This window comes from Chlorocebus sabaeus, chromosome 23 (assembly GCF_047675955.1).
Source record: "Chlorocebus sabaeus isolate Y175 chromosome 23, mChlSab1.0.hap1, whole genome shotgun sequence".
Taxonomy (NCBI): domain Eukaryota; kingdom Metazoa; phylum Chordata; class Mammalia; order Primates; family Cercopithecidae; genus Chlorocebus; species Chlorocebus sabaeus.
Genome location: NC_132926.1, coordinates 50,608,531 through 50,634,176, shown reverse-complemented (window position 1 = coordinate 50,634,176; position 25,646 = coordinate 50,608,531). Strand labels below are relative to the sequence as shown.

Sequence of the window (25,646 nt, the reverse complement as noted above, 5' to 3'; positions counted from 1 at the left end):
AAGTAGAATTACCTTCTTTGCCAGGGTCCTGGGATGTAATCCCACAAAAGAAGTGGCTATATTTACATACACTGCCCAAAAGAGGGGGCAATAGGCATGCTTTCGTAGACCCAGCTAGCTGCCCATTTGAAATCTATTCTTTTCCTTCTTCACTGAAAAGAATCCTAAATTTGTTAGGAACATCAATTGCTCAGATAAAACAGATAATTTCCAAGGCACCCTTGGAGCTACCAGCTATGCAACACAGGTCTAACTAATGGGATATAAATACAAACATGCAAGTGGAGCTTCTGGAAACTACTGTTTTGTTCTCTTTGCATAGAAAGAGACATATATTTGCATCTTTTCCCCTAAGCCTATCCTTTTCAGGCCCCCCACTTCTGCCATCCTTGACAGCATCGTGGAGTTACAGTATCAGCCCTGGACAGTTTGCCTGTAGACTTTTCTACTGTAAGAAGAAAAACAGACAGACAATAATAACAAAAAAACAAGCTCCAATTGAGTTTATGCCACTGTTACTTGGTTTGCCATCAAACACAATTTTTTTAACCTAAACAATAGCTACGGTGTTTCACAGATTTGACATAACCAACAACAAATGGACCACTCCAATTTTTCTGGATACTTAAAAAATAAGGCCTTCACACCAACACAGGTCCCAGATTGGCACTCTTGAATGACTAAGTTTGTAATTATTTCAAAGGTTCCATACATTTATAATCAAGTACAGAGAAGATTAATGTAGATTCTTTATTGATTCCACCAATGTATTAGTAGTATCTGATAATAATAAATGGTATTTTTACATTCTCTTAACCAAAAATATAACAAATATTTACACTCAGTAAAAATACAAAAAGCATACAGAGGCACTGTCTTTCTAAAAGACATAAGTTTAAGAGGTATCAAAAAATAGGAAACAAACATTGCTTGTTACAGGATACCTTACAATCAATGAATTGTGCAGCAAAATTGCTATCTGATTATTACAGATGTGCAGTTTTGTTTTTGTCTTTTGCTGATTAGCTTACATGTCTCAATTTTAAAAGATCAAGTTCAACTGCATTCCGTGTATCAAAAACAAAGAAGCATTAAAAATGCACAACAAAAGCCAAAGATGAACCAGGATTTAAGTTTAAATTTGAACATGTACTGTGACACTTTTCTGAAGATTTATGCCGTTTTTCTAGCCTTCAAGGTAATGCTGAAGGCATACATACACTTTAACATTACCTTTTGTAGAAACTTAAAATTGAATCAAAATAATCATTGTTTTAAGGAAGCTTCTTCTCCTCCTCCCTTTTTTTTGTAGAGGAAAGAGCACTTGATAAAAATTGGATTTGTTCTTAAAAACACCCATGATTATCATCACATTTTCAGCCTGGGAGAGATTCTCGAGGAGGTGATGTAGATCGCAATGATGTGACTTATCACCCTCAAGAAAATTCACTAAAGGCTTTTTCTCCCCAAAGATCATATTGAAAGTAATCATTTGGAGTAAATGAGAATTATTAACTTTAATAAGCTTTTATGGAATCATGTACTGGATTTACTAATTCTCAAAATCTTTCACTAGAAAGGTATTTTGTTGAAACTTACTATTTGGCAAAAGTTTGCATTGAGGGTTAACTGCTTCAACAGTCTTGGCAGATTAAGAGTTGTCGTGGGAAGAGAGGGCACTAGTCTCTTCATTAAAATTATAAATTAATAAAACAAAAATGAATGGAGATCTGGAATTAGAGTAAATGCAGGTTAAGGCTTCTCTTGTTCTAGTCATATGACAAACTAAGAGAAGGCAGGAATGTACCCTTAGTTAAAATAGAAAAATCAAAACCTCATGATTTTTTAAGGGATACATACATAACAAACTACAAAGCATTTGGCTTTGGCTCCTGATCAATGTGATCATCTGATCTGAACACTCACAGTTAAAGCTAGATAGATAAAACAAAGGCAGCTATAAGGTACAAGTCCAAAACCATAGGCCTCAACACTCTGTGCAAGATATTTACACTATTAAGGACAAAGACAGGTAAGGCTTCCATTTGGTTTGAAAGACCTGATAAATAAAGACATTATGAAAACACACATTTTTCTGGAGAAATAAATATAAAATGATGAGAGTAGACATCTGAATTGATAAAAAAGTGGGTATAGCAAAAATATATTTCACATTGTTTTGCCGTGGCCATGAAAACAAAATTATGTAAATCAGTGAAGGAAAAAAAGTATAATCAGAGGACCACTGTTTATAGGCCAAATCACTGAAGTGTAACTTTCAAACTAGGATTTTTGGTTCAGGTTATTTCCCACTTCAAAGGACCAAGAAAGCTATGGTACCACCAAGCCTCATTTTATCATACCTGGGATTAACTTCTAAGGCTTCAGTTTCAGATTAATGTTTTTTTACCACAGGAATTTTTCAGACATGCTATTATTCCTAAAATAAAGAGACAATCATTTTGATGGGAAAGATGAACTACTACCATTTACCCCTTAAAACTGATACATGATTTTAAAATGAAGGGGGATAGGCAGGAAGACACAGCGGAGACAGCTAGGGAAAGACAACACATTTCTACAAGGGAGGCCACAAACCAACTAAACTCTACGTGGGACACATACGGACAGCCATTCAGAAGTAAACCCATCTTGGCTGCAAGTTGATCTGGGTAGTGCATGTTAATGGCTTTGGCTTTTTTTTTTTTTTTTTTGGTAATTACAGAAGTTTATTAAAATTCCACTTGCTTTTACACTAAAAAAATTGAAAAAATTAAACTTAATATATATAAAACATTATATTTGCAAAAATGTGAAAAATCTGCCTCATCCAGTAAACAGTCACTGAAATTTTAATTAAGAGTGCCATGCCCATGAGGCTGGAAAAGTATGTCCTCTCAAGGGCTAAAAACTGAGAACCAAGAGACAATCATTTCTATAACTCCAGCTCCTCTTTCTCCCACAAAATTTTGCTGCAGGCAGCTGAGAGCTGCAGGGTATGTCAGGTCAGACACAACCTGGTGCTATGAGATGTGGGGGTGGCATGCTGCAGAACACTGCATAAAGTCAACTTCATCCTCATGATTACAACACCCATGATAAGAATTTCTTTAAAAAAAGTATTCCATACTTGAGTTATGAGAGATTTTAGTTTTGGATTTCTATAGAACAGGACTCTCTAGAACCCATTCTCTATTTGTGGGATCTATACTTTTAGTTACAATTCGATGCAGCATAACTTTCACTTAAGAAAGAATTTGTATACATGTCATTTAACATCAAAATTTCATTCTTTGGAAATTAGGGTTCCCACCCTCCTCCCCAAACTACTCCCTCCCATTTCCCAAAGGACTGACAAGAAACCCTGTGGCAGCTTCATTTGGCTTTCCACACCATGACCAGCAGGTTCCTAACACCTCAACTGCAAAGGGCTTCCTATTTCTCTCAAACTGAGACCTACATTGCATTGGTGCTACAGATCATGTCACATCTCTGTGTAGATCAAGCATATCACCTCTGTAAAGATGACTTCTGTTTGGTCAGATCAGAGACAATTTTATGACCTCAAACATGAACATCAGCTAACAAGAGCTCTCAAATACAAACAAAACCACAATAATGCAAATAATAAGTTATTATTCAAATATACAAGAATATCCTTGGTATTGGCAGATACTTTCAATCTGTCCTTCAGCCCAAGCTATGGCTTGGAAATAATAATGCCACTATCTTTAAAATAGCTTATGAAAGAAAAATCTATAGCAATATACAGAAGGATCACTCTGAGTTTAAATTTTTTCTGTAACTGTGGTCCCAAGGCAGTTCTGGCGTGCAAAGTGGAGACTGGTATCCAGGCATAGCATCCATTGCTCAGGAAACTATTCATCTGCAGAAAGTAAATGAAAGGAAGCATAACTCAAGTCTATTTCATTGCTCGGAGTAGAGGGAATAAAACCTCTGGACTGGTTGTAGCAATGAACTGTTTGTCAGCAATGGCCTGCAGAATCATGAGTGGTTCTGCCCATTCCTCCATAACTTTCAGTGGTTTTCAAATAGGTCATCCAAAGGCTAGACTGCTGAAACTTGTTCATTTTCTAAAAATAAAAAAAAATAATTAACTTGCAGATCAGCATATTAATGAGATCCTAACAATCTAGTTATCTATTTAGAAAATCAAAGTCAACAAAGAAATCCTTTCAAACATTGCGTCGAGGACCAGATTTTATTACAATAATACCTAGGATTTCTGATCACATTGAAGGTTGACAACAAACTGGAATTTCATAGTTATTAATCACTTTATTACTCTTGTTTAAAACCACAAATTTTCATTTATTTTCAATAAAACAATCATTTCTGAAACTATTGGCACACCTACAAATTCAGTCAAGACTTTTGCTAATAAAAGGAACTAAATAAATAGAATCATTTCAGATAATTTGGCATTTGAAACACAGTTTCAAGTTTCCATGCATTAATGTAAAATACAATTCTATTAATGTTAACTGCTTTTTCTCAAAATTATCCCATTAGATTGAGCCACTGTTTTATCAAAGATAAGAATATTCCATTTGAGCCACAGGGTACTAGGTACACAGAAATAGGCAGCTCGCCCATTTCATTTAAAAAATACACCATCAGTGCGGGGTACAGTGGCTCACACCTGTAACCCCAACTTTGTGGGAGACTGAGGCTGGCAGATTGCTTGAGTCCAGGAGTTCAAGACCAGCCTGGGCAACATGGTAAAATGCTGTCTCAAATACAAAAAATTGGCTGGGTGTGGTGGTGTGTGCCTGTAGTCCCAGCTACTTGGGAGGCTGAGGAGGGAGAATTACCCGAGACCAAGAAGTTGAGGCTGTAGTGAGCCATGATCATGCACTCCAGCCTGAGTGACACAGCAAGACCTTGTCTCAACAAACAAACAACCCACACCATTGGTTGGGTGTGGTGGCTCAGGCTCAGGCCTGTAATCCCAACAGTTTGGGAGGCTGGTGTGGGAGGACTGCTTCAGGCCAGGAGTTCAAAACCAGCCTGGTAAATATAGTGAAACCCAGTCTCTACAAAGGAAAAATTTAACAATGAGCCAGGCATGGTGGTGTACACTTGTAGTCCCAGCGACTTGGGAGGCTGAGTTGGGAGGACTGCTTGAGCCCAGGAGTCTGAGGCTATAGTGAGTCATGATTGTGCCACTGCACTCTAAGCCTGGGCAACAAAGTGAGACCTTGTCTTGAAAAACTAAACAAACCCAAAACACTCCCTGATACTATATTTAGGAACTTTATTTTTTTTGAGACGTAGTTTTGCTCTTGTTGCCCAGGCTGAAGTGCAATGGTGCGATCTTGGCTCACCGCAAACTCTGCCTTCCAGGTTCAAGTGATTCTCTTGCCTCAGCCTCCGAAGTAGCTGGAATTACAGGCATGCACCATAATGCCTGGCTGATTTTGTATTTTTTTTTAGTAGAGATGGGGGTTCTCCATGTTGGACAGGCTGGTCATGAACTCCTGACCTCAGGTGATTCGCCCGCCTCAGCCTCCCAAAGTGCTGGGATTACAGGCCTGAGCCACTGCACCCTGCCAGCAGGAACATCTTACTTTTTAACAGAGATTTCTAAGGCATTTAAAGAAACAAGTACTAATTACCATAGAATACCAGAGTAAAGACCATTTAATGTGTTCAGCAATTCATTTAAGAGCCCTTAAGAGAGCTTGTCAACATACCATCCGCTTCGCTATCTGCATCAGTCACATCTGCTAGTTTAGGATGGAATGGCTGCAAATTATGTCTCTGAGGCTGAGTTACAATCTTCGATGGAACACAGGCCACGAGGTTGCTACTGAGAGAGGCTGGTGGCAGTCTAGAGAGGCTGTTATGCATCATCTTTGATCTCTGCACTGCCACACTATAATCTGGAGGTTTTAGGTGTGGGTGGGGTCCTTCCTTTAGGTCAGCTAAAGAAATCCCCAAATATCCTGGAGGAGTGGGAGGTGGCTCCCTATACCTATCACCCTTCTTGGGTGAGGTGACACAGTACACTGGCATGAAAAATAAGCAATGAAAATGTTAATGAAAAAGAAATTAAAAAAAAACAAACTTACTACAATGACAAAATAGAACTTAAAAACAGACAAAATGAATAAACTTGAATGACAGCAGATTAAAAACATTTTTAAAAAGTTTAATAAACAAACCTCTTTTTCAAATACATAAACAACTATATTAAGTCCTGTAAACATTAAACAGAATGAGAGAGTTGAAGGAGATGACACTGATGACAAGCTTCCTTCTGCAATTCAGCCCCCATATCACAGAAGTACATGACAACTCCTGAAGTCACACCAGCCCTAAAGATGTCAGAAACATTTAAAAGTTCACCCTAAACATCTATTCTCTGTAAACTGGGAGAGTTTACATAGAAATGACATTCAGGCCATCTGTTTAAGGGCTGTTTCACCTTCTCCCTGAGGCATGAGCCACTGTTTTCTGGCACTGCTGCGCGTATTACTTCTCGGTCCCAGCACATAAACTTTAACTTTGCTGATATGAAGGAACTAATTCCTTCAAGAACTTTACTTCTGGCCAGGTGTGGTGGCTTACACCTGTAATCCCAGCACTTTGGAGGCCAAAGTGGGTGGATCACCTGAGGTCAGAAGTTTGAGACCAGCCTGGCCAACATCGTGAAGCCCCATCTCCACTAAAAATACAAAAATTAGCTGGGTGTGATGGCGGGTGCCTGTAATCCCAACTACTCAGGAGCCTGAGGCAGGAGAATTGCTGCACCTGGGAGGTGCAGGTTGCAGTGAACCGAGATCGCGCCAGTGCACTCTAGCCTGGGTGACAGAGTGAGACTCTGTCTCAAAAAAAAAACAACTTTACTTCTAGCATCTGTGTTGTAATTGAGAATAAAAAAACAGAATTTTTGAAATTTCATCTTAAATTTCTCTGATTTTCAGCAGACATTAAAAACGATGACGACTTTAAATCCTTTTACTTAAATTTGTAAGCCCTGAGACTAAGGTAAAGCTTCAAAAATCATCATAAATAGGTTAAAGCGGAAGCTCCAAGAAATTAAGACTAGTTCATAACACCAACAGGAAAAATGGCTCTGAGTATCTTGATTTTGCAAGTGACTTTTAAAACACAAAAACTGTCTGTATACAAGCTGAATAAATTTTAAAAGACCATCAAATAATTCTAATATTAACTTTACCATTAGAGAATTTGGTTTGTCCATATTGAATTTTCTATAATTCTACCAGTAAAATTTGCATGTACTATCAAGGTCAGAAAGGCTTTCCATTCCTATTTGAGGATGGGATGGGTGAGGTGATAGAGGTGGAGAGGTTGCCAAGAGAATAACAAGAAAAAGCAGGCAAGTGATTTGCCGACAGTCAACAAGACATAAATGATTAAAAAATCTATATTCATCAATGGACAAGAAAAAGATTTTTGTATCTCCGTATACACATATGCTCATAAAGTGGTTACCCGAAAGGCTTCAATAAAAAATGTTGGGCCAGGCACAGTAGCTCATGCTGGTAATCCCAGCACTTTGGGAGGCCGAGGCAGGCGGATCACTTGAGCTCAGGAGTTCGAGACCAGCCTGGTTAACATGGTGAAACCCCATGTCTACTAAAAATACAAAAATTAGCTGGGCATGGTGGCGGGCACCTGTAATCCCAGCTACTTGGGAGGCTGAGACAGGAGAACTGCTTGAACCCGGGAGGCAGAGGTTGCAGTGAGCCGAGGTCGTGTCACTGCACTCCAGCCTGGGCAATAGAGCAAGACTCCGTCTCAAGAAAAAAAAAAAAAAGTTGGAAAAAAATGAATGAGCTAAAAACCCAACCTATAACACAATTTGAAAAGTAACTATAAGATCAACATGTTTCACCTTCACATTTTTAGTAGTTAAATGTGACACTATGACTGTTCTATAAATTTAATAGTTGATTATGATATTAATTCAAAGTACAGTCATTCCATATAAGTAGAAAAGCAGGAGTTTTATATCCATGTATTTATACAGTCCAGGAAAGAAATTTGTAAAAAGTATTTGATGGTTAAATACTAAAAATGTTTACTAAGAAAGCTTGGAATGGAATTCACAAACAGGAGTTGGCCTACTCATGATGTACACCAAGAGAGAATACTGAAAAATGTTCTGGACTTCCTTATCGCATTTTCTCTCACTTACCTAAAATCAATAGCAGAATCAATGTTTCTACCACATATGCATAGCAATTGTGGTCCAAACAATTTATGAGGTGATAAAGAGAATAATCCCTTTATTTACCATTGCGCACTAATGCGATGATATTCCTCAATAAAACCAAAAAGAACTTAAAAACAAAAGACAGACAAACTTGTCCCTCTAATTAAATACCTTCACATCAGACTTTTCATTTTAACGGGTTGAATAGCTGCTCCAAAGTCTTTGAGAAACCATGAATTTTTGGGAAATAATTTGTTTGTGAAGGAAAGAAAGGTTGTTAGAGAATGAATTTTCGCAATGATAAAATCCGGGCCAAGATATCCCAATGCCATTTTTTGACTACTTAATCTCTAAATGCCACAGACAACAAAAACACAACTTACCAATCAAGCCCTTTTCTGTACTTGAAGTGACAGTTTTATAAACTGGGTCAGTGGCATCCTTGGGGTCCAAGCCTTCAGATGACTCAGTTGGGGTGCTCTCCAATACTCTCCGTTTAACTGTCCCATAGTTTGGTTCATACGTGTCAGACAGAGAACTGGAGGAGGCCCAACTCTTTCTCTCTAGGCTTCCTTTGCACTGCCCACAAGTTCTAGAGCAGCTTTTAGGACAGGAATAGGGCTCACAGTCAGTGGGTTCAACTTCAGCAATGGGGTCATCCAAATGGGTATGTCTGTAAGAGTTCAAAAAATCCCAGCTTTTTGGGTTGGGAAGGCTTTGGAAGTTGTCATGGGAGCTGCTTGAACACGAAGTCCAACTTCCACGACCACTGTCAGCTGCTTCTATAATGACATGCTCATGAGAAATCTCTTCACTGCTCACAGACGATGAGACAGCTAAACACTTGATTAGAGATGGCTTCAAGAGTGTCCACCTAAAATTGGAGATAATGTACAATTAGAAGTAATTTACAGGCTTGCTGGAAAAACTATCTTCTATTTCAAGTTATTATTGCCTACGAGAAATTACAGAGCATGTACCACAAGTGTTCACGCCAAAACATCATGAAGAAAACAATATTATCATTATTTATCACTAAATTCCTTGTAAGTATTTAGTTAACACTCAGAAGACACAGTAAAGAAACTCAAATGCTTAGCAAAGTTTCCTTAGCATTTTTCTTTTTAAATTTAAAAATTTTTTTTTTTTTTTTTTTTTTTTTTGAGACAGGTGTCACTCTGTTGCCCAGACTGGAGTGCAGTGGCTATTTATAGGCACAATCATGGTGCACTGTAGCCTTTAACTCCTGGGCTCAAGTGATCCTCCACCTCAGCCTTCCCAGCAGCTGGGATGGACCAAAGGTATGCCTGGCAAGTATTTTTCTTGAACTGATTTTAAATGAAAATGCAAAGATGAGATCTGAAATGAATAACATTAAGTATACATATTCATTCTTGGTCATCACAATATTAGACTACTGTCCATGCATACAGAATTAAGAGTTCCCAACTTGAAGAATCATGTTTTATTTCTCAACGTTCTCTGAGGTTAGCCCAGTACAGTGCCAAGTAAACAGCAACTTCCCCAATTACCTATGAAATGAATCATTTATAGCAGGGGTCCCCAAACTACAGCTCAAGGGCCAAATTTAGCCAACAGCCTGTTTTTGTATGGTCTGCAGCAAAACCTTTTAAAAGGTTTAAAACAAAACCAAACCAGAAGAATTTGTGACAGATACTGTATGTAGCCTGCAAAGGCGAAAATATTTTACTACCTGGCCCTTTACAAAGAGTTTGTAAACCCCTCATTTACAGTATAGAGCAGAGGGTAGCAAACTACAGCCCAGGGCCAAATCTGGTGGTCCCTTTGCTCATTTTTGTAAATAAAGTTTTAATGGGACACAGTCATGCCATTTGTTTATGTGTTGTCTATGGCTGTTCTGGCGTAATAGCAGAGTAGTTGTGACAGAGGCCTTATGGCCTGAGAAGTCTAAAGTGTTTACTACATAACTTTTATAGAAAACATTTGTTGACCTCTGGTGTAGAGATCATAGTTTAGAAACCTTTATAAATGTGGTAATACTTTATCTTAATTTGTTCATATTAAAGTAGACCAGATTTCACAATATTTATCAGTTAAAATAAACTTTCTCAAAGATTTCCATGTTGCTTGATTCTAAACATAATTTTTTTTTTTTAATTAACCTTTGCTAGGTGATTATTCTTACTCCCCAAATTACACTTTCAGAGAACAGGGATCAAGGGCTAGTCCTACTCTCCCAACCTGTCTACAGTGTGCACAGCACTGGAGGCACTTTCCAACATACAACCTTTTCGATTAACCTATAACAGCCAGAATTTCAAAAATTATCTCCCCTATATAAATAGCAGATGCACTTTGAGTTCTGATTGGAAAGATAAAGATAAAAAGTTACTTGAATTTAGTAACACTTCGAAAATGAACACCCATACATCTTTCAAAATAGTGCTTATTTACATATTCAGAATACAGAATATGTGCTTGGCCCACATATTCTTTTATGGATAACTCTGCAATTACCCCATGGGAGGTCCAAGGTCAAGTTGGGGAGCACTGCTTGCAATGGCCACTTGGCTTGGGTTTTGTGTTATGAACACAGACAATGATGCTTACCCAGGGCCATGTTGACTATGATCTCCTATCCCTGAGGGGTGCTCTGTCTTTTCCAATGCCCCAGTGGGTTCAGGGACTGGCAGGGCCTGAGAGGAACACCGTTCATCCTGTAGAGCTGCAGACATGGAGTCAATAGAACAATTGCTCACGATGCTGGACCGTGAAGAAATCTCACTATGGCTGGAGTCAGATAAGTTGTCAGATTTAGCTGATGGAATAAGTGTGTAACCTGAACAAGAAAAGAGCATTGATCAAACTACAAAAAAAGGGAACATAGGGTGGGGGTAGTAGGGGGAAGGATGAAAAAAACCCCCACAAAAATAACAGAAGACAAAGTAGAAGCAATTTTAGTTTCCATCTACATAGATATAATGGTGCCAATTATATCTCCACACATTCCCCTACATATTCCCCCTACATACCCATTCACCTACCCATCCACACCAATACAACTACATTCAAGAAAAAGACGAAGTCCAGTGTTACTAAGAAAACTAGTTTAAAGGTACATCTGTCTCAGGCTCTCCCACAGCTATAATAATCATTTAATAAAATAAGAACATTACAAATATTAAAAAGTACATGTCTTTAGGGTTTCTCAACTTCTTTTTAACCCAATGCTCCTTCCTTTGATCAATATGAATATTTCATGACCTGATCTGAATCCAAAATACCATTTTGAAGTAAGGATAGGGGTGGGAGTCCAGGACTCAAGGGAAAGAATTACATTTTTGCTTTATCAAACTATATATACTTACCCCAGATATTCTGCATATCTCACCTAAGAAGTCTTGTCTTGAGTTGAGAGTCACCGTTTTAGATTATTTTTATTTTTTAGACACAGGGTCCTGCTCTGTTGCCCAGGCTACAGTGCAGTGGCATGATCATAGCTCACTGCAGCTTTGAACTCCTGGGCTCAAGTGGTCCTCTTGCCTCAGCCCCAAGTAGCTGGGACTACAGGTCTGCACCTCCACACCCAGTTATTTTTAAACTTTTTGCAGAAATGAGGTCTCATTATGTTCCCCAGGCTGGTCTTCAACTCCTGGTCTCAAGCAATCCTCCTGCCTCAGCCTCCCAAATTGCTGGAATTACAGGTGTGAGCCACTGTGCCCAGCCTGTTTCAGTTTTTAAAACTGTTTTAGGTTTAAACTGAGTGTCAGACTTAGTTTCCTTTTTCTTCACCAACCTTGCAGAATATTAAACAGCTAAATGGATACATTTTTAATAATGTGTTATAGAAAAAAACAGCATCTACATGTTCTATGTTGTTCTGTGACTTACTGCACAGCAGACAACTAGAGAGATGTTCTGGATTCTAGGGATGCATTGAGGTGAAGGACCCAAAAACAAATCTTCAACAGAATGGCTAATGTACATAATAACCTATTTTGATAATTGGAAGACACCAAACTATTGTTTAGAAATAAAAGAAAAAGAAAATGCCCTAGTAATCCCAACGAGGGATGGGTCTCAAAAAAGTGAAAAATATCTTCTTGCTCACAGAGGAGAGTAGGGTTTAGTAGATATGTGGTCTTTGGACAATACCTGGAAATGTCATTAGGAAGAATCACAGGCTTTGGGTATGTTACAGGAATTCTCAGGGCCTCATCTTCATGCAGAAAGAGGATGACAACATCCTTAGTTCCAAGGTCCTTCTCTGTTTATGGATCTTGGAGTTATTCACATATAACTCAAGTCATTTAAGGAATAATTTGTTGCACAGTAACCTTATTAAGTCATTTTGTTAACTATTTCAAAGAGAAAAAGGCCCAGAAAACGTGTGATTTATACTTGGCCTATGTGGCCCGGAACAGGGTAAGCCAAGACAAGCCAGTCTTCTGACTTCTATCAAACATCTCTGAACTTGGGATCATTGCTATTTGTCAATGTCCATGAGCTGATTAGTCAATTTTCAAGAGGACCAAGAAAGTGGATGTAATAAGTAAATTAAAAATAAATAAATACCTTCTTCCTCAAAAGAAAAAGTCATTGCTCTACATAATCGTCTTGCTTCATTGTTTTAAAAATAATTTCATTCTTATGTCTGTTTGATCAGTATTTCTCAAATATAATAATACTAAGAACCACCTGGCAAGCCAATTAAAATAAACATTCCGGATCCCATTTCTGGCAATTCAGGTTTACGAAGTCTGGGGTGGGACACAGTAATTGCGTTTTTTAACAAGTTTTCTAGATGATTCTGAAATTGCTATGTTAGACTAGTCCCTTCTCCCCCAAAGATAAGTAAAAAGTAGAGGATAAAAAAGCCTCCTCTACATATTTCACTCACAGATTCATCTAACAGTAGAAAATAAAGTCAACTACAGAAAACAGAGAGTATAAAATTTACTAACTCAATACATTAGTAAAATAACATATGTACAAATGAGGCATTTTAAAGTGCTTATAAATAGTATTTTACTAAGTTGTCTGCCTAAGCTTTGACAAATGGTTTAATTTAAGCCATGTATACATTAGTAACTGAAAACAAACTTAACACTAAAATAAAATAAGGAACTTCATCAGAGTGTCTTCCTCCTTTTAGACTTGAATCGCGTATAGAAGCAGTTTAAAGTGTTACTGTTGCCTTGGCTATTTGAATTGAAGATGGCACTCCCTTTCTCATCTTTGATGTTGCTTCCAACATCCTTCACTTTCTCACAGCTTTCTGTAGCTTGATTGTGATCTGTGTCCTCTTTTTGGCTGTTGACTAGTCTTTCCCTTGAAAGCATTCTTTCCCTAAGTCTTCTAAACGGGGATGTCATTCTTTTTCTGGTTGTGTTCTCACAACTTGTCCTGTCTCTATTCTCCTCAGTGGCCTTCTCAGTACTGTCTGTTCTTTTGGCTGTGCTCCTGGTAATCTGAAGGATTTTCTTTTGCAAGTAAGCCCCACCTATTCCGGGGCAGCTCTGGCCACTGATCTTGCTGCTGTGATCAGATATGATACTGCCAACTGGAGGGAGAGATGCAAAAACCCTGACATGGTCAATCAAAATTAGCCTTGTTTACATAATATTTCACTATTTAAAAATTCTAACATCTTGATAATATCTGAAAAATTGAAATCTAGCAACATATTTTTTAATGCATGGAAAAAATCTACTTATATATAACATACACACATCAGTTATTGCAAGACAGAATGCAGGAGAAAGATTACCTTTATCAGCACAAGCTGGTGACAAAAACAAAAACAAAAAAACTGTTGAAAGGAAGCCAAGCTGGTAAAATCATAAGGAAAAATATCACAAAAATATCAGGTAACTAGAATTATTTTTGTAAAGTAATTATGTAGGTCTAGAATTGTAAGGTAGATTTTACTATGAAAAAGCTTAGTAAAAACCAAGTAAGACATACAAATAGTACACACAACAGGTATATTTATAAAGCTCATTTTCTGATCCTGTTGTAGATCCAAGGTGGAGAGACTGCTTTTCTTAAACACTAGGGTAGATAACGTTTAAGGTCTCGACTTCTTTTTAAAGTACTTGTTGAAACTATCCTCATGCAAAACATGAAGATAGGTTTATTTTCTTAATCATAAGAAAACAAAGAACAGATCTCAAAGTTTAATAAGAACCAGGAACAGATCCTAATAATTTACTCTGAGCATAATGACAGTTTTGTTCAATCATAGCTTACTGGCAAAAACCTGTCTACACAAATAGAAGGATCATACTTGGTTGGGGTTTTGACAGTACACATGCAAGAACAAGCTGAAACAGTTTTGAAGAGAAGATTTTCTTCAGGCTTCTAAGAATTCCAAACATTACTAAGACAAGCTCACAAATCTATAATGGTGTTCAACTGTTGGCTACACAATGAAAGACAATGGAAAAAAGACTTCTCTATTCGAGTGTTGAGTGTAGATTTTGTTGGGAATAAGAGCAATGGAGGAATTCCCATTCCTAATACCTCTTGCCAGAAGTCACATTTAGGCATAAAATACCAAATCAGATCCTACTAGTTAGAATCATCTATAATGGGATGGACCTCTGAGCAGTCTCTAAAAGGGGTAAGGAGTGTAAAGATGTTCCTGAAAGAGCATTAGGAGCATATGGACACTGTTCATTTGGACCATCCGTCTGACTGGAGGCACTGCAGCTTATTCTACACCACAAGATCTGGTAAGGGGTGCAATGGACAGGACCATACAGACAAGGAAAGTGATGACGCAGGTCTGTTTGCCACACAAAATTCTATATGAACTATAACGGTATCAAAATCTGTGTTTTATAAATACACCTACAATATACACTGTTTATATCTCCTGTTTCATTTTTATTAAGCTTTCTTTAGTAAAATCTGAATGAAAAAAACCTAACCAGTCTCAGCTATGTGAGGATGAAAAAAGCAAGTAAGTAATGGAGCTATGGTGTCCTGAGGTGGCAACAGAGAAAGAAAAGAGACATTCCAATTCACTAAACACTTACCACACATCAGGCTTTATAAATATTATTTCATTTAAACCATATAAGAGGCTCTCAAAATAGATGAAATAAATGGTCTTTTTCTTTTTCTTTTCTTTTTTTTTTTTTTTTTTTTTGAGATGGAGTTTTGCTCTTGTCACCCAGGTTGGGCAACAATTCTGCACCCAGTTCTCTCTTGATTTCCATAGCCACCAAACTAGTTGGGATGCAATGGCATGATCTCGGCTCACTACAATCTCCGCCTTCTGGGTTCAAGTAATTCTCCTGCCTCGGCCTCCTGAGTAGCTGGGACTATAGGTGTGTGCCACTATATCTGGCTAATTTTTTTGTATTTTTAATATAGGTGGGTTTCACCATCTTGGCCAGGCTAGTCTTGAACTCCTGACCTCAGGTGATTCACCTGCTTCGGCCTAGATGGTCTTTTTCCCATCTTAGACAGAAAATCTCACCGTATAAATAAATTACTTGTAGTAACACAGCTACAGTGGAGGACAGAATCACGGTTCAAACTCAGGTCTGACATCACTGTACATAATTGCCACACAGGTGGCAAAAATAAGAAAGAGCTCTGCCGAGTGAGAATAAACTTAGAGCCTGGAAGCTGAAGCAAGCTCTGGAAGCTTCTCTCTCCTGTTAGAATTATTATAATAAGTCTGTCTTCCCTCTGACCATGTACCATCCTCTGGTGTGATTATTTAAATATGTAATTCTTTTACATCTGTGAAGAAGACACCACGACTAAATCCCCTTTCTCTCCAGGGTACACACAGAATGTGAAGGGTCAATATAAGAAATACACACTATATTTAGAATGCTACATGTGCAGCTAACATGAAGTGGCATCTGCATGCACACTGCCCAGGCTGGTCGCGAAAAGAAATGCTCCAGTCTGAATTATGAAAACATGTAAATGAACAAGAATTTCAGTTTTTCACCTCATGAGATTCTGTGTAAGTAAAAAATCCACAAGAGTACAGGTTATTTTAAATCCTAATTTTAAAAAAGGTAATACTCTATTACTAAAAAAAGGCAAACCATCAACCTAAATATTTGTTTTCCTAAATCTTATAGTTGGTTAAAAACAATTTCTTTCTTTTTTTTGAGATGGGGTCTTGCTGTGTTGCCCAGGCTGGAGTACAATGGCGCAATCACAGTTCACTGCAACCTCTGCCTCCCAGGCTCAAGCAATCCTCTCACCTCAGCCTCCCAGGTAGCTGGGACTACAGGCACAGCACCATGCCTAATTTTTACATTGTTTGCAGAGATGGGGTCTCATCATGTTGCCCTGGCTGGTCTCCAACTCCTGGGCTCAAGTGATCCACCCGCCTCAGCTTCCCAAAATGCTGGTATTATAAGCATAAGCCACTGTGCCTGGCCTAAAAACAATCTCTTATAGAAACTTTTATTTGCAAACACTTCATAGAAATGTCCAAATATAGGAAACTGGAATGACGACACCAAGAATTTGCACCAAAACTATGGCTTCTGCCTTCATTCTTATCCATGCTTGCTGTCTGTTGAAGTTTAGGATCACACTTTGAATACTGGAGTCCTAGTTACATGACACATAATACCCAAAAAGCATTTGAATAATGCAATACAAAACATCAAAGTTCAAAAAGCATTAGGAGTCATGCTTTTCTTAATGATTTACAATTATTGCTATAGACTGAAAAGCAAAGTATGTGCTATAAAGTATTGTTTAGTTTGACAAGAACTAGTTTGAAATGCTTTGTCTTACCTTTGTGAGGGGAACCTTGAGGAGATGCAGGAGGACTCGAATGTAAAGATGATGCCACAGAAACAGTGTCTTCTGTATGTTTCTTACCACTTACTTCTTCAGTTGTTCCTAAAACTTTCTGAGGTAAACTTGTATCTAAAAATAAAAGTAAAGATGCAAATAAGCATCATTTCACAATTAAAATGTCCATAGTTGCCTAAATCACTATGTAACTAAAGCTATGATACACAATGGCTAGTGTAGTCAATTGAAATGTGTAAATGACAAACAGGGACTAAATGACTGAGTAATGGCACACAGAGATTCTCACCTCTAGGTTATCCATTCAAATTCAGCTGGTCAGCATGGACCAGATTATATTAGTTTGTCTGTGCTTTATGGTATAAGGGAAATAAATTTAACAGTCTGAGTGCTGTGCCCCACCTCCCACAATTGACACAGTGATTTGAAATCTTCAAAAAGAAGGCATGGATTCAAACTCTTCCCTCCCCTCTAGAGGTGGCCTCTCCAAATCAGGGCGAGGCATGTAGCAGGGGCAGTGTGGGGATTTTGGCACTGTCACTACCTGTGGTGCATCTGTGCTGTGGGTATACAGAAGAGGCTGCAGGGCTGCCAGTCCAGCCCTTTTCAAGAGCACTAAATTCACACTACAGGAGAGAAGTAAACAACAGAAAGAATCATGAATGTATAGAAAAATAGTATGCAGCACAGTGGAAAGATTCCTTAAAGTTCTCATTACCCTTGTCCAACATCTGGTCCTGTTTAGTGTACCTCAAACCTAGCAATGGTTTCAATATATTGATGTTTTTACATTTATCTTCTCTAAGAAATGTCAAAGAGCTATAGACACTGTTCCTAAAACATAAAGTAAGTGGCCGGGTACGGTGGCTCACACCTGTAATCCCAGCACTCTGGGAAGCCGAGGCGGGCAGATCATGAGGTCAGGAGTTCGAGACCAGCCTGACTAACATGGTGAAACCCCATCTTTACTAAAAATACAAAAATCAGCCAGGCGTGGTGGTGCACACCTGTAATCCCATCTACTCAGGAGGCTAAGGCAGGAGAATCGCTTGAACCCGGGAGGCGAAGGCTGCAGTGAGCTGAGGTCGCACCACTGCACTCCAGCCTGGGTGACAAAGTGAGATTCTGATTCAAAACAAAAAACCCCCCAAAAACCCAAAACATAAAGTAAGCAAACTTTGATGAGGATTTTGACATAGTAACAAGCAGCCACTGGACAACGAAAAAATTTAGATCATAGTATACTCACACTACCCTTCATTAAATGTAATATAAACATATTTATCATAGAAACTGCCATATTACAATAAGAAATGAAGAAACCTATACGGGGCCAGGCGTGGTGGCTCACGCCTGTAATCCGAGCACTTTGGGAGGCTGAGGTCGGTGGATCACCTGAAGTCAGGAGTTTGAGACCAGCCTGGCCAGCATGGTGAAACCCCATCTCTACTAAAAACACAAAAACTAGCCAGGTGTGCTGGCAAGCATCTGTAATCCCAGCTACTCAGGAGGCTGGCACAAGAATTGCTTGAACCTGGGAAATGGAGGTTTCAGTGAGCCAAGATCGTGCCACAGAAACTCCAGCCTGCGCGACAGAGCAAGACTGTCTCCAAAAAAAAAAAAAAAAAAAAAAAAGCAAGCAAGCAAGCAAGCAAGCTACAGGGTACAAGTAATGTTGCCTCTCAAGTGGTGATATTCAAGTAAAAAAAACCAGAGCTAACTTTGTCCCTCTCTCGCTCCTACCAACAAATTCATGAACTTCACCAATTCTGCACCCAATTCTCCATTTCTATAGCCACCAAAGTAGTCCAGGCCCCAGGCAACTTCCACTTAACTGTTAGACCAGCTTTCCATCTGAGCTCTCTATCTCCAGTCCTGCTGTGATCCTTACTACAGTCCTTCTCAAACATAATTTGAACCATAATCTTCCCTTGTTCAAATCTCTTCAATGGCTTCTCACTGATAACTTTCCTTTGGCATGGCACATTGTAATTTCAGCATACCTGTCTTCATTCTCTGCATCTTGGAAGCTGTTTAGTACAGTGGTTAAAGGCAAAGATTTAAAGCCAGCCAGCCTTCCTTTAGCCTCTACGCTTCCTTTGCAGAATGAGGGTAAAATACCACTTATCTTGTGGCATTACTATGAAGACTGACATATAAAATTAATAAAGCACAATTTGAACCATGCCTGGCACTCAGTAAGTGCTCTCCAAGTGTTAGCTTTAATTATTATTGTCTGTCAACACTGCATGCAATTTCCACTCAGAGTCAGCAAAGTGCTTGTAGTTTCTTGCACATACCAAGCTGTTTCCTCGGCCTGAAGCAACTTCTCTGGAACTTTTGCCTAATCATCATCTTTGTCACCAGCCTTTCAGGCTGCTTAGATGTTATTTCCAAAAAGCCTTCTTCTGAAGCCCTATCTTACCTCTAAGTTACCTCTGTTTTGTTTTGTTCTTTTATATGTTCTGCATATACCCCTGGCATAACAAGAAGACACATTACACTGAAGTTATCTGTGTGAGTGTCTACATCACCAGACTGAAAATCTGGCAAAAGAGGGGGAATTTCTTACTCAACTTTGTATCTCAAACAACAACAGATTAAATGAACAAAGTTCTACTAAACGTATACTACATATAATTCATGGTCTAAGTAATCATGCTAGGAACCAAATCTAATCTAGCTTCTCATCTAAAAGGCTAAAATAATGATACTGTTAAAACAACAAATAAAAATAATATGAATAATGACTACAAGGCCTAACAGAAAAAAAAAAGTGTGGTCTATACTTTATAAAAGTTACATTCTCTTGTTTCCTAACTAGGTTTTCAAAAGGGGTCATTAAAGACAAAAAACAACGAATAGTCATTTTTGGAATAAGCAACTTCATTTCCACAGTTTTTGTAGATTGTGTCTGTATTAGATATTTCATTAAATACACCTTTGAATGCAGTAAGCCCCTGGTACCCAAAATGCTTTGCTGTAAATTTTCTATTGATCAACAGATTTCAGTATTATAGGAAATCCAATGTTGGCATTTAAAACATGTATGCTGTCAGCAAACATCTACAGTCAAAATGAAACACTTTTTGATTCATGAAGTGATGATTATATTACACAACCTACAACAGCTTATCTCCTGAACATCTGTAATTATTTTTCATTCTAACTCCCCTGGAAATTTCAGTTAAATGGATGTAATATTCATGGTGAATACTCACTCAATGCAGGGTCTTTTGCTTGTCCCTTCTTCCGGATGGGGTGCAGATTGACAGCTGGCGCCTGAAGCACCTGGCTTACTCTGTGGGGTTGATGCAGGTGGGCTTTAGCTGTTTGACCAGCTGACCTCATAGGCACTGGGGACATTTCAGATGATTTGGCTGATCTTTTCTCATTTAAATTCTTGGTCACTAATAGGAGACAGTAAGAAATAAGTAACTGAATGTTTTTAGGCAAGGTTATCACCACTGGCAATAATAAATGATTACTTTAAAACCATCTCTTTTTAGTACAAAAAATAAAATAGATTAATTGTCTTAGCAGGAATTTCAGTTAAGTACTATAAAATGTTATCTCCATTGCTTGGTGAGTCAGATAAAAAATGTTATCTCTAAAATTTTTGTAGAATAAGTTGTTAATTTTATCTCCTAAATAATTCTTTTTTAAAAAATTTTTTGAGATGAAGTTTCTCTCTGTCGCCAGGGCTGAAGTGCAATGGTACAATCTTGGCTTACTGCAACCTCCACCTCCCAGGTTCAATGGAGTCTCCTGCTTCAGCCTCCCGATTAGCTTGGATCACAGGCACCTGCCACAAAACCTGGCTTTTTTTTTTTCTTTTTTTTTTTTTAAGACAGAGCTTCGCTTTTGTTGCCAAGGCTGGAGAGCAATGGTCCCGGGACTGTAACCTCTGCCTCTCAGGTTCAAGGGTTCAAGTGATTCTCCTGCCTCAGCCTCCCAAAGTGCTGGGATTACAGGTGTGAGCCATTGCACCTGGCCTATTTTTGTATTTTTAGTAGAGACGGGGTTTTACCACGTTGCCCAGGCTGGTCTCGAACTCCTGACCTCAGGTGATCCACATGCCTCAGCCTCCTCAAAGTGCTGGGATTACAGATGTGAGCTATCTCACCCAGCCCTAAATAATTCTTGAATCCATGTTAATTAGCTCCATCATTACTCTGCTGAGGGTCAAGTTAACGTTCTCTCTTTACTACTGAAATATTTTTCTCACTGTATCAATTCTAGCATGCCTTCAAGGCATTCTTCATAGAAGAGTAACTCTTCCAAAATGAGTATTTGATCATATCATTTTCCTTCTCCTTCTGCACAAACCTTAACTTGCCCCTGCTTTTAGAATAAAGACCCGAATCCCTAAAACAAGGCCTACATGACCCTGCATGATTTGCCATCAGCCTGCCCCCTTGACTTGACTCGCTTACCTTTCCTCTCATCAGTCCTATACTCTCATCAGGCTTTATCCTCTCTGTTCCTTTCATTAGGCTTTAACCTACTAGAGAGTAAAGACTATGCATTTTGTTTGTTACTACATCCTTATGTGCCAGTTACTGACTGAAAACAGATGCTTAATAGGTATTTGTTGAATAAATAAGTGAACTTATCTCAACAGCTCTAACAGAAGAAAACCAGAGATAGTGTTTTTATAAATCCATAGGTTTCTTGAAAATGAATGTGAGAATAAAAAACTGAGAACCCTGACTTATAAAAGCTGCCTCCTTCACATAAAACCAATACTGACAGTCCAAGGGGAAGACATTCTTCCATCAGGGAGTACTTTTAATCCTTAGGTTATCCAGAGTGGATATATTCCATGCAGGTGCAGCCTCAGTACTTCATGAAGTATTTGTTTTAAACATCAAGATAAAAGCAAAAACAGATATCTAAACTGTCTCAACACAGCTATAATAGCTATTATGCTTTTATTAAGACAGCTAGACAATATGTGGGGTGATACGAATCACAGAATATTTTAGAGACGGGCAGATCACAAGGTCAGGAGATCGAGACCATCCTGGCTAACCCGGTGAAACCCCGTCTCTACTAAAAAATACAAAAAACTAGCCGGGCGAGGTGGTGGGCGCCTGTAGTACCAGCTACTCGGGAGGCTGAGGCAGGCGAATGGCGTGAACCCGGGAGGCGGAGCTTGCAGTGAGCTGAGATCCGGCCACTGTACTCCAGCCTGGGTGACAGAGAGAGACTCTGTCTCAAAAAAAAAAAAAAAAAAAAAAAAAGAAAGTCAAAATGCACGGACCCTAGGAGAAAATATGCAGTGGTTCACCAACTAATTGAATCCAAGAGGTTATCTTTGTTTAGAGCCATGATATACTTTCATCCTTCTCTCATTGATTGGTCAATACTAATCAATGACATCTTATTTTAATAACTGCTACAGTACAAAGAAAAAAAACCTGAGCCTACTTTAAAAATAAAAAGAGTTCACAGATGAATGACAAAAACCACATATATTCTAATTAATTAGGAAGAACCAAATTCTATAATGCTCAGAAATCCACTATTGTTTGGGCTTGGGAGAGTGACTATTTAAACATTTAAAAATCAATTATGCATTATATATAGGCTCAAACCAAATTAAAGGAACATGCATTGAACTAAATGTTCAAATCCAGTTTAAGAAAGAAAGGCCTAAAGATTTTCTCATTTCAAATAGATATTAAATATGTAGCATGGGACATCATTTAGTGTTACGAGAAAAGACAGACACAAGTCTGGGGTGGGTGTAAGAAGAGGAAGGTATGACAGTGTATATAAACTGTGTTTCATAACCACAAGATGATTAAGTCTATATCAAATTACCTGGGGAAAAATAACTTTGATGATGACTCAAAGCAGGGTCAGAAGGCTTTAATAAATATGTATGTGGCTTTGAACTTTAAAACATGAATAAATGTTAAAGGTTCTATATACTCTTTCAGCTTTTACCTTTACCATGTACTATTTAATATGTAGCAGCCAGAATGTAGAATGCTCTCAGTAACTGTTAGCTTTTCAAAATTTCTTTTTCCAAATCCAGTAACTTTGATGTAGAAAGAATCACAGAAACAAAATGTATTCCCAACCTTTGCTAAAGTTTTACATTCGAGAAAACAGGGACCAAAGATGAAGAAAATCTTACTCAAATGGTAATAAGTGAAACTCAAATTCTGCCTCTATCCCTTTGTAGGTAATCTTCCCATCATACTCCAAATCTTTTCTTATATGTAGAAGCATTCATGATACTGTTTTGATTATAGCACTTATTAAAAGGCTCCTTACCCTTATTTAAAAATTGTCAAAACTGAAATTTTAAAAATCAGTATTTGGTTCTACTTCCACTTCCTGTTTTCGATTATTTCTTTTGACATACTTTTAAAAATTACTATGCAAATACCATATCATTTATCAATCTTAGGGTCAATCCATGATGATTACTACCCCTTGTCAATTAGGAATTTTCAAATAAAATTCTATTGCAATTTTTATGGGCAAATTTAACCCACTGTGTCTGTGTGTGTGTGTTTATATTTATTTATTTTTTAGAGACTGAGTCTCACTTTGTTGCCCAGGCTGGAGGGCAGTGGCACAGTCCTAACTCACTCCAGCTTCAAACTCTTGGGCTCAAGTGACCTGCCTGCCTCAGTCTCCCCAAGTTGCTAGCACTACCACTCGGCTAATTTTAATTTTTTTTTTTTTTTGTAGAGATGGGGTCTCTTTGAGTTGTGAAAGCTGGCCTCAAGTGATCCTCCTGCCTAGGTTTCCAGGTGTGACACACCATGCCTGGCCTTAATCTACAACTTAAGAATTACAATTATTTTGTTATAACAGTATATATTTCATTATCTTTGATTTCTGCTCTTAGAACTCATAATTTCCTTGATCCAAAGATATATGCATTCTCTTGCTTGTATTTAATTAAAAAAATTTGTATTGAGAACGTGATCTTTTTCATCATATTTTCTGGAGACTACCTAATATCAGAATGTGTCTGATTCTTTTTGTTTTACCTTACTACTGGCACCTGTAAGGTACCTATTATCACTGGTGTTTTAATCAAATGTCTTATATTTTCTAGTTGGTACATATTATCCATGAAATAAAAAGAGGTAAAAATTCCCCTTATGTTTACTCTTTAGGGATGAATGTAAAAATGTTCTCCAACAGAAAGGCTCCTCTATAATGATCCAGTTTTCAAAAGACTTAAAAGCTTCTTAAAGATCTACTTGTTCCTCTATTTTTTGGATAGCGTAGGCATCAGGAATGGATGGGATTCAGTACGTGATTAACTGGATCACATGATGCTTAAGGTATGCCAGTAATCTTTTGTGAGTGAAAGTTAATTTTCTTGGGACTTAGGCATAATTCTAGAGTAGTAAGTTTTTATTTTGTTGTATTCTTTAGTGTCACATAAATGAAAACTCATACTCACAAGTACCATACGCAGGCTCCCACTGTAATGACATCATCTGGAACTTCTCCTCATCTGTCTCTACATCCAGACTGGAAAGATACTGCTTCACCTTCCTTGCCATTTGGGCATCCTCATATAGCTTCTTGGCATTAAGTAGAGAGCTGCGGCGTGCCCTTTTTTTGTGAGCACCTCCCTGAACATCCAGCATGTTTGAATTTGTGCTTCCTTGACTCAGTGACCTGTAAGAAGATGAAAATCACAATAAGGGGCTGTAGAGATGAGAACTAAGCATAGATTGAAGATTAAAAGATTTTGTTCTGTTAATGCTATTGCATGCTGATGTAAATGAGTTAAAAGATGAAGAGCATTAATGTAAAGTAATTTGGCACTTTAATGGTGATGTTCTGAATTAAGAACAGGATTTGGCAAAGTACAGAATTCAAAAGAATAGGATAACAATGGCCCCCTGAGTGGCATGTTCCAACAGGCCTGTGTTTGTGCCTATGCAACCCATGGCACAACAGTAACAAGAAAAATCATTCCTCTGGTCCTGGAGGCCACCCATGCATTGAAGATATGGCAAGAGTCTGGACCAGGACAAGTCCATCCTCAGCCAAATCTCTGAACCAGGGTTCTTTAGCAATGAGGGTTCTAAAGTAGTTTTGCTTGTTGTTCTGCTTGCGACATGCTATTGCCGCTACCATTATAGCAGGCCCACTCTGAGCATGTTAACCAATTTTACCAGTAACCATTATTTTGGCCAAAACTCAAAGAGAACTACCAATAACATATTAGCTGAAAATTTACAGCATTTATATGCAACTCAATATAGTCAGAAATCAGAATGCAGGAAAAACTCAACGCTTCTACTCACATATGGAATGGTTAGGCAATATTTGGGTTCTAGAACTGAGGATCTGGGACATCACTTTTTTAACGCCTGTGAATGTGACAGAATTGCAAGCTGGGTGGAAATAACCACAATTCAAACAAGCTACAGCTTCACCTGACTCTACTCTTTTTGGCAAACATCCTACAATGACTGCACCTAGAACCAATGGAAAACAGCAACTGCAACGATGTTTGTCCTTTCTAACAAGTCTAACAAATACAAAATTCTTAAATAATTTTTATTTAGATGGTATTTTATTTCACCCTTCCAAAATAATATGGTTATCTACGGATTCTAAATTAAGCTTCATTTTTATATAAAAATATTCTAAATACAAAGAC

General features: G+C 38.1%; 1 protein-coding gene across 8 annotated transcripts in view; it reads right to left on the bottom strand.

Moving 5' to 3' along the window:
• Positions 1-1,473: 1,473 nt before the first annotated feature.
• Positions 1,474-25,646, bottom strand: part of RAPGEF6 (Rap guanine nucleotide exchange factor 6) — a 210,992-nt gene continuing 186,819 nt past the window's right edge. For 6 of the 8 annotated variants that reach the window (XM_073010711.1, XM_073010712.1, XM_008014336.3 and 3 more), the window contains 7 exons: positions 24,432-24,652; positions 20,215-20,403; positions 16,973-17,107; positions 10,802-11,030; positions 8,593-9,083; positions 5,718-6,032; positions 1,474-4,094 (listed from right to left, as the gene is read on the bottom strand). In XM_073010711.1, coding sequence (XP_072866812.1) covers positions 4,069-4,094; positions 5,718-6,032; positions 8,593-9,083; positions 10,802-11,030; positions 16,973-17,107; positions 20,215-20,403; positions 24,432-24,652 — 1,606 coding nt within the window. In that variant the 3' untranslated portion in view covers positions 1,474-4,068. The other 2 variants (XM_008014342.3, XM_008014345.3) reach the window with 2 other exon arrangements.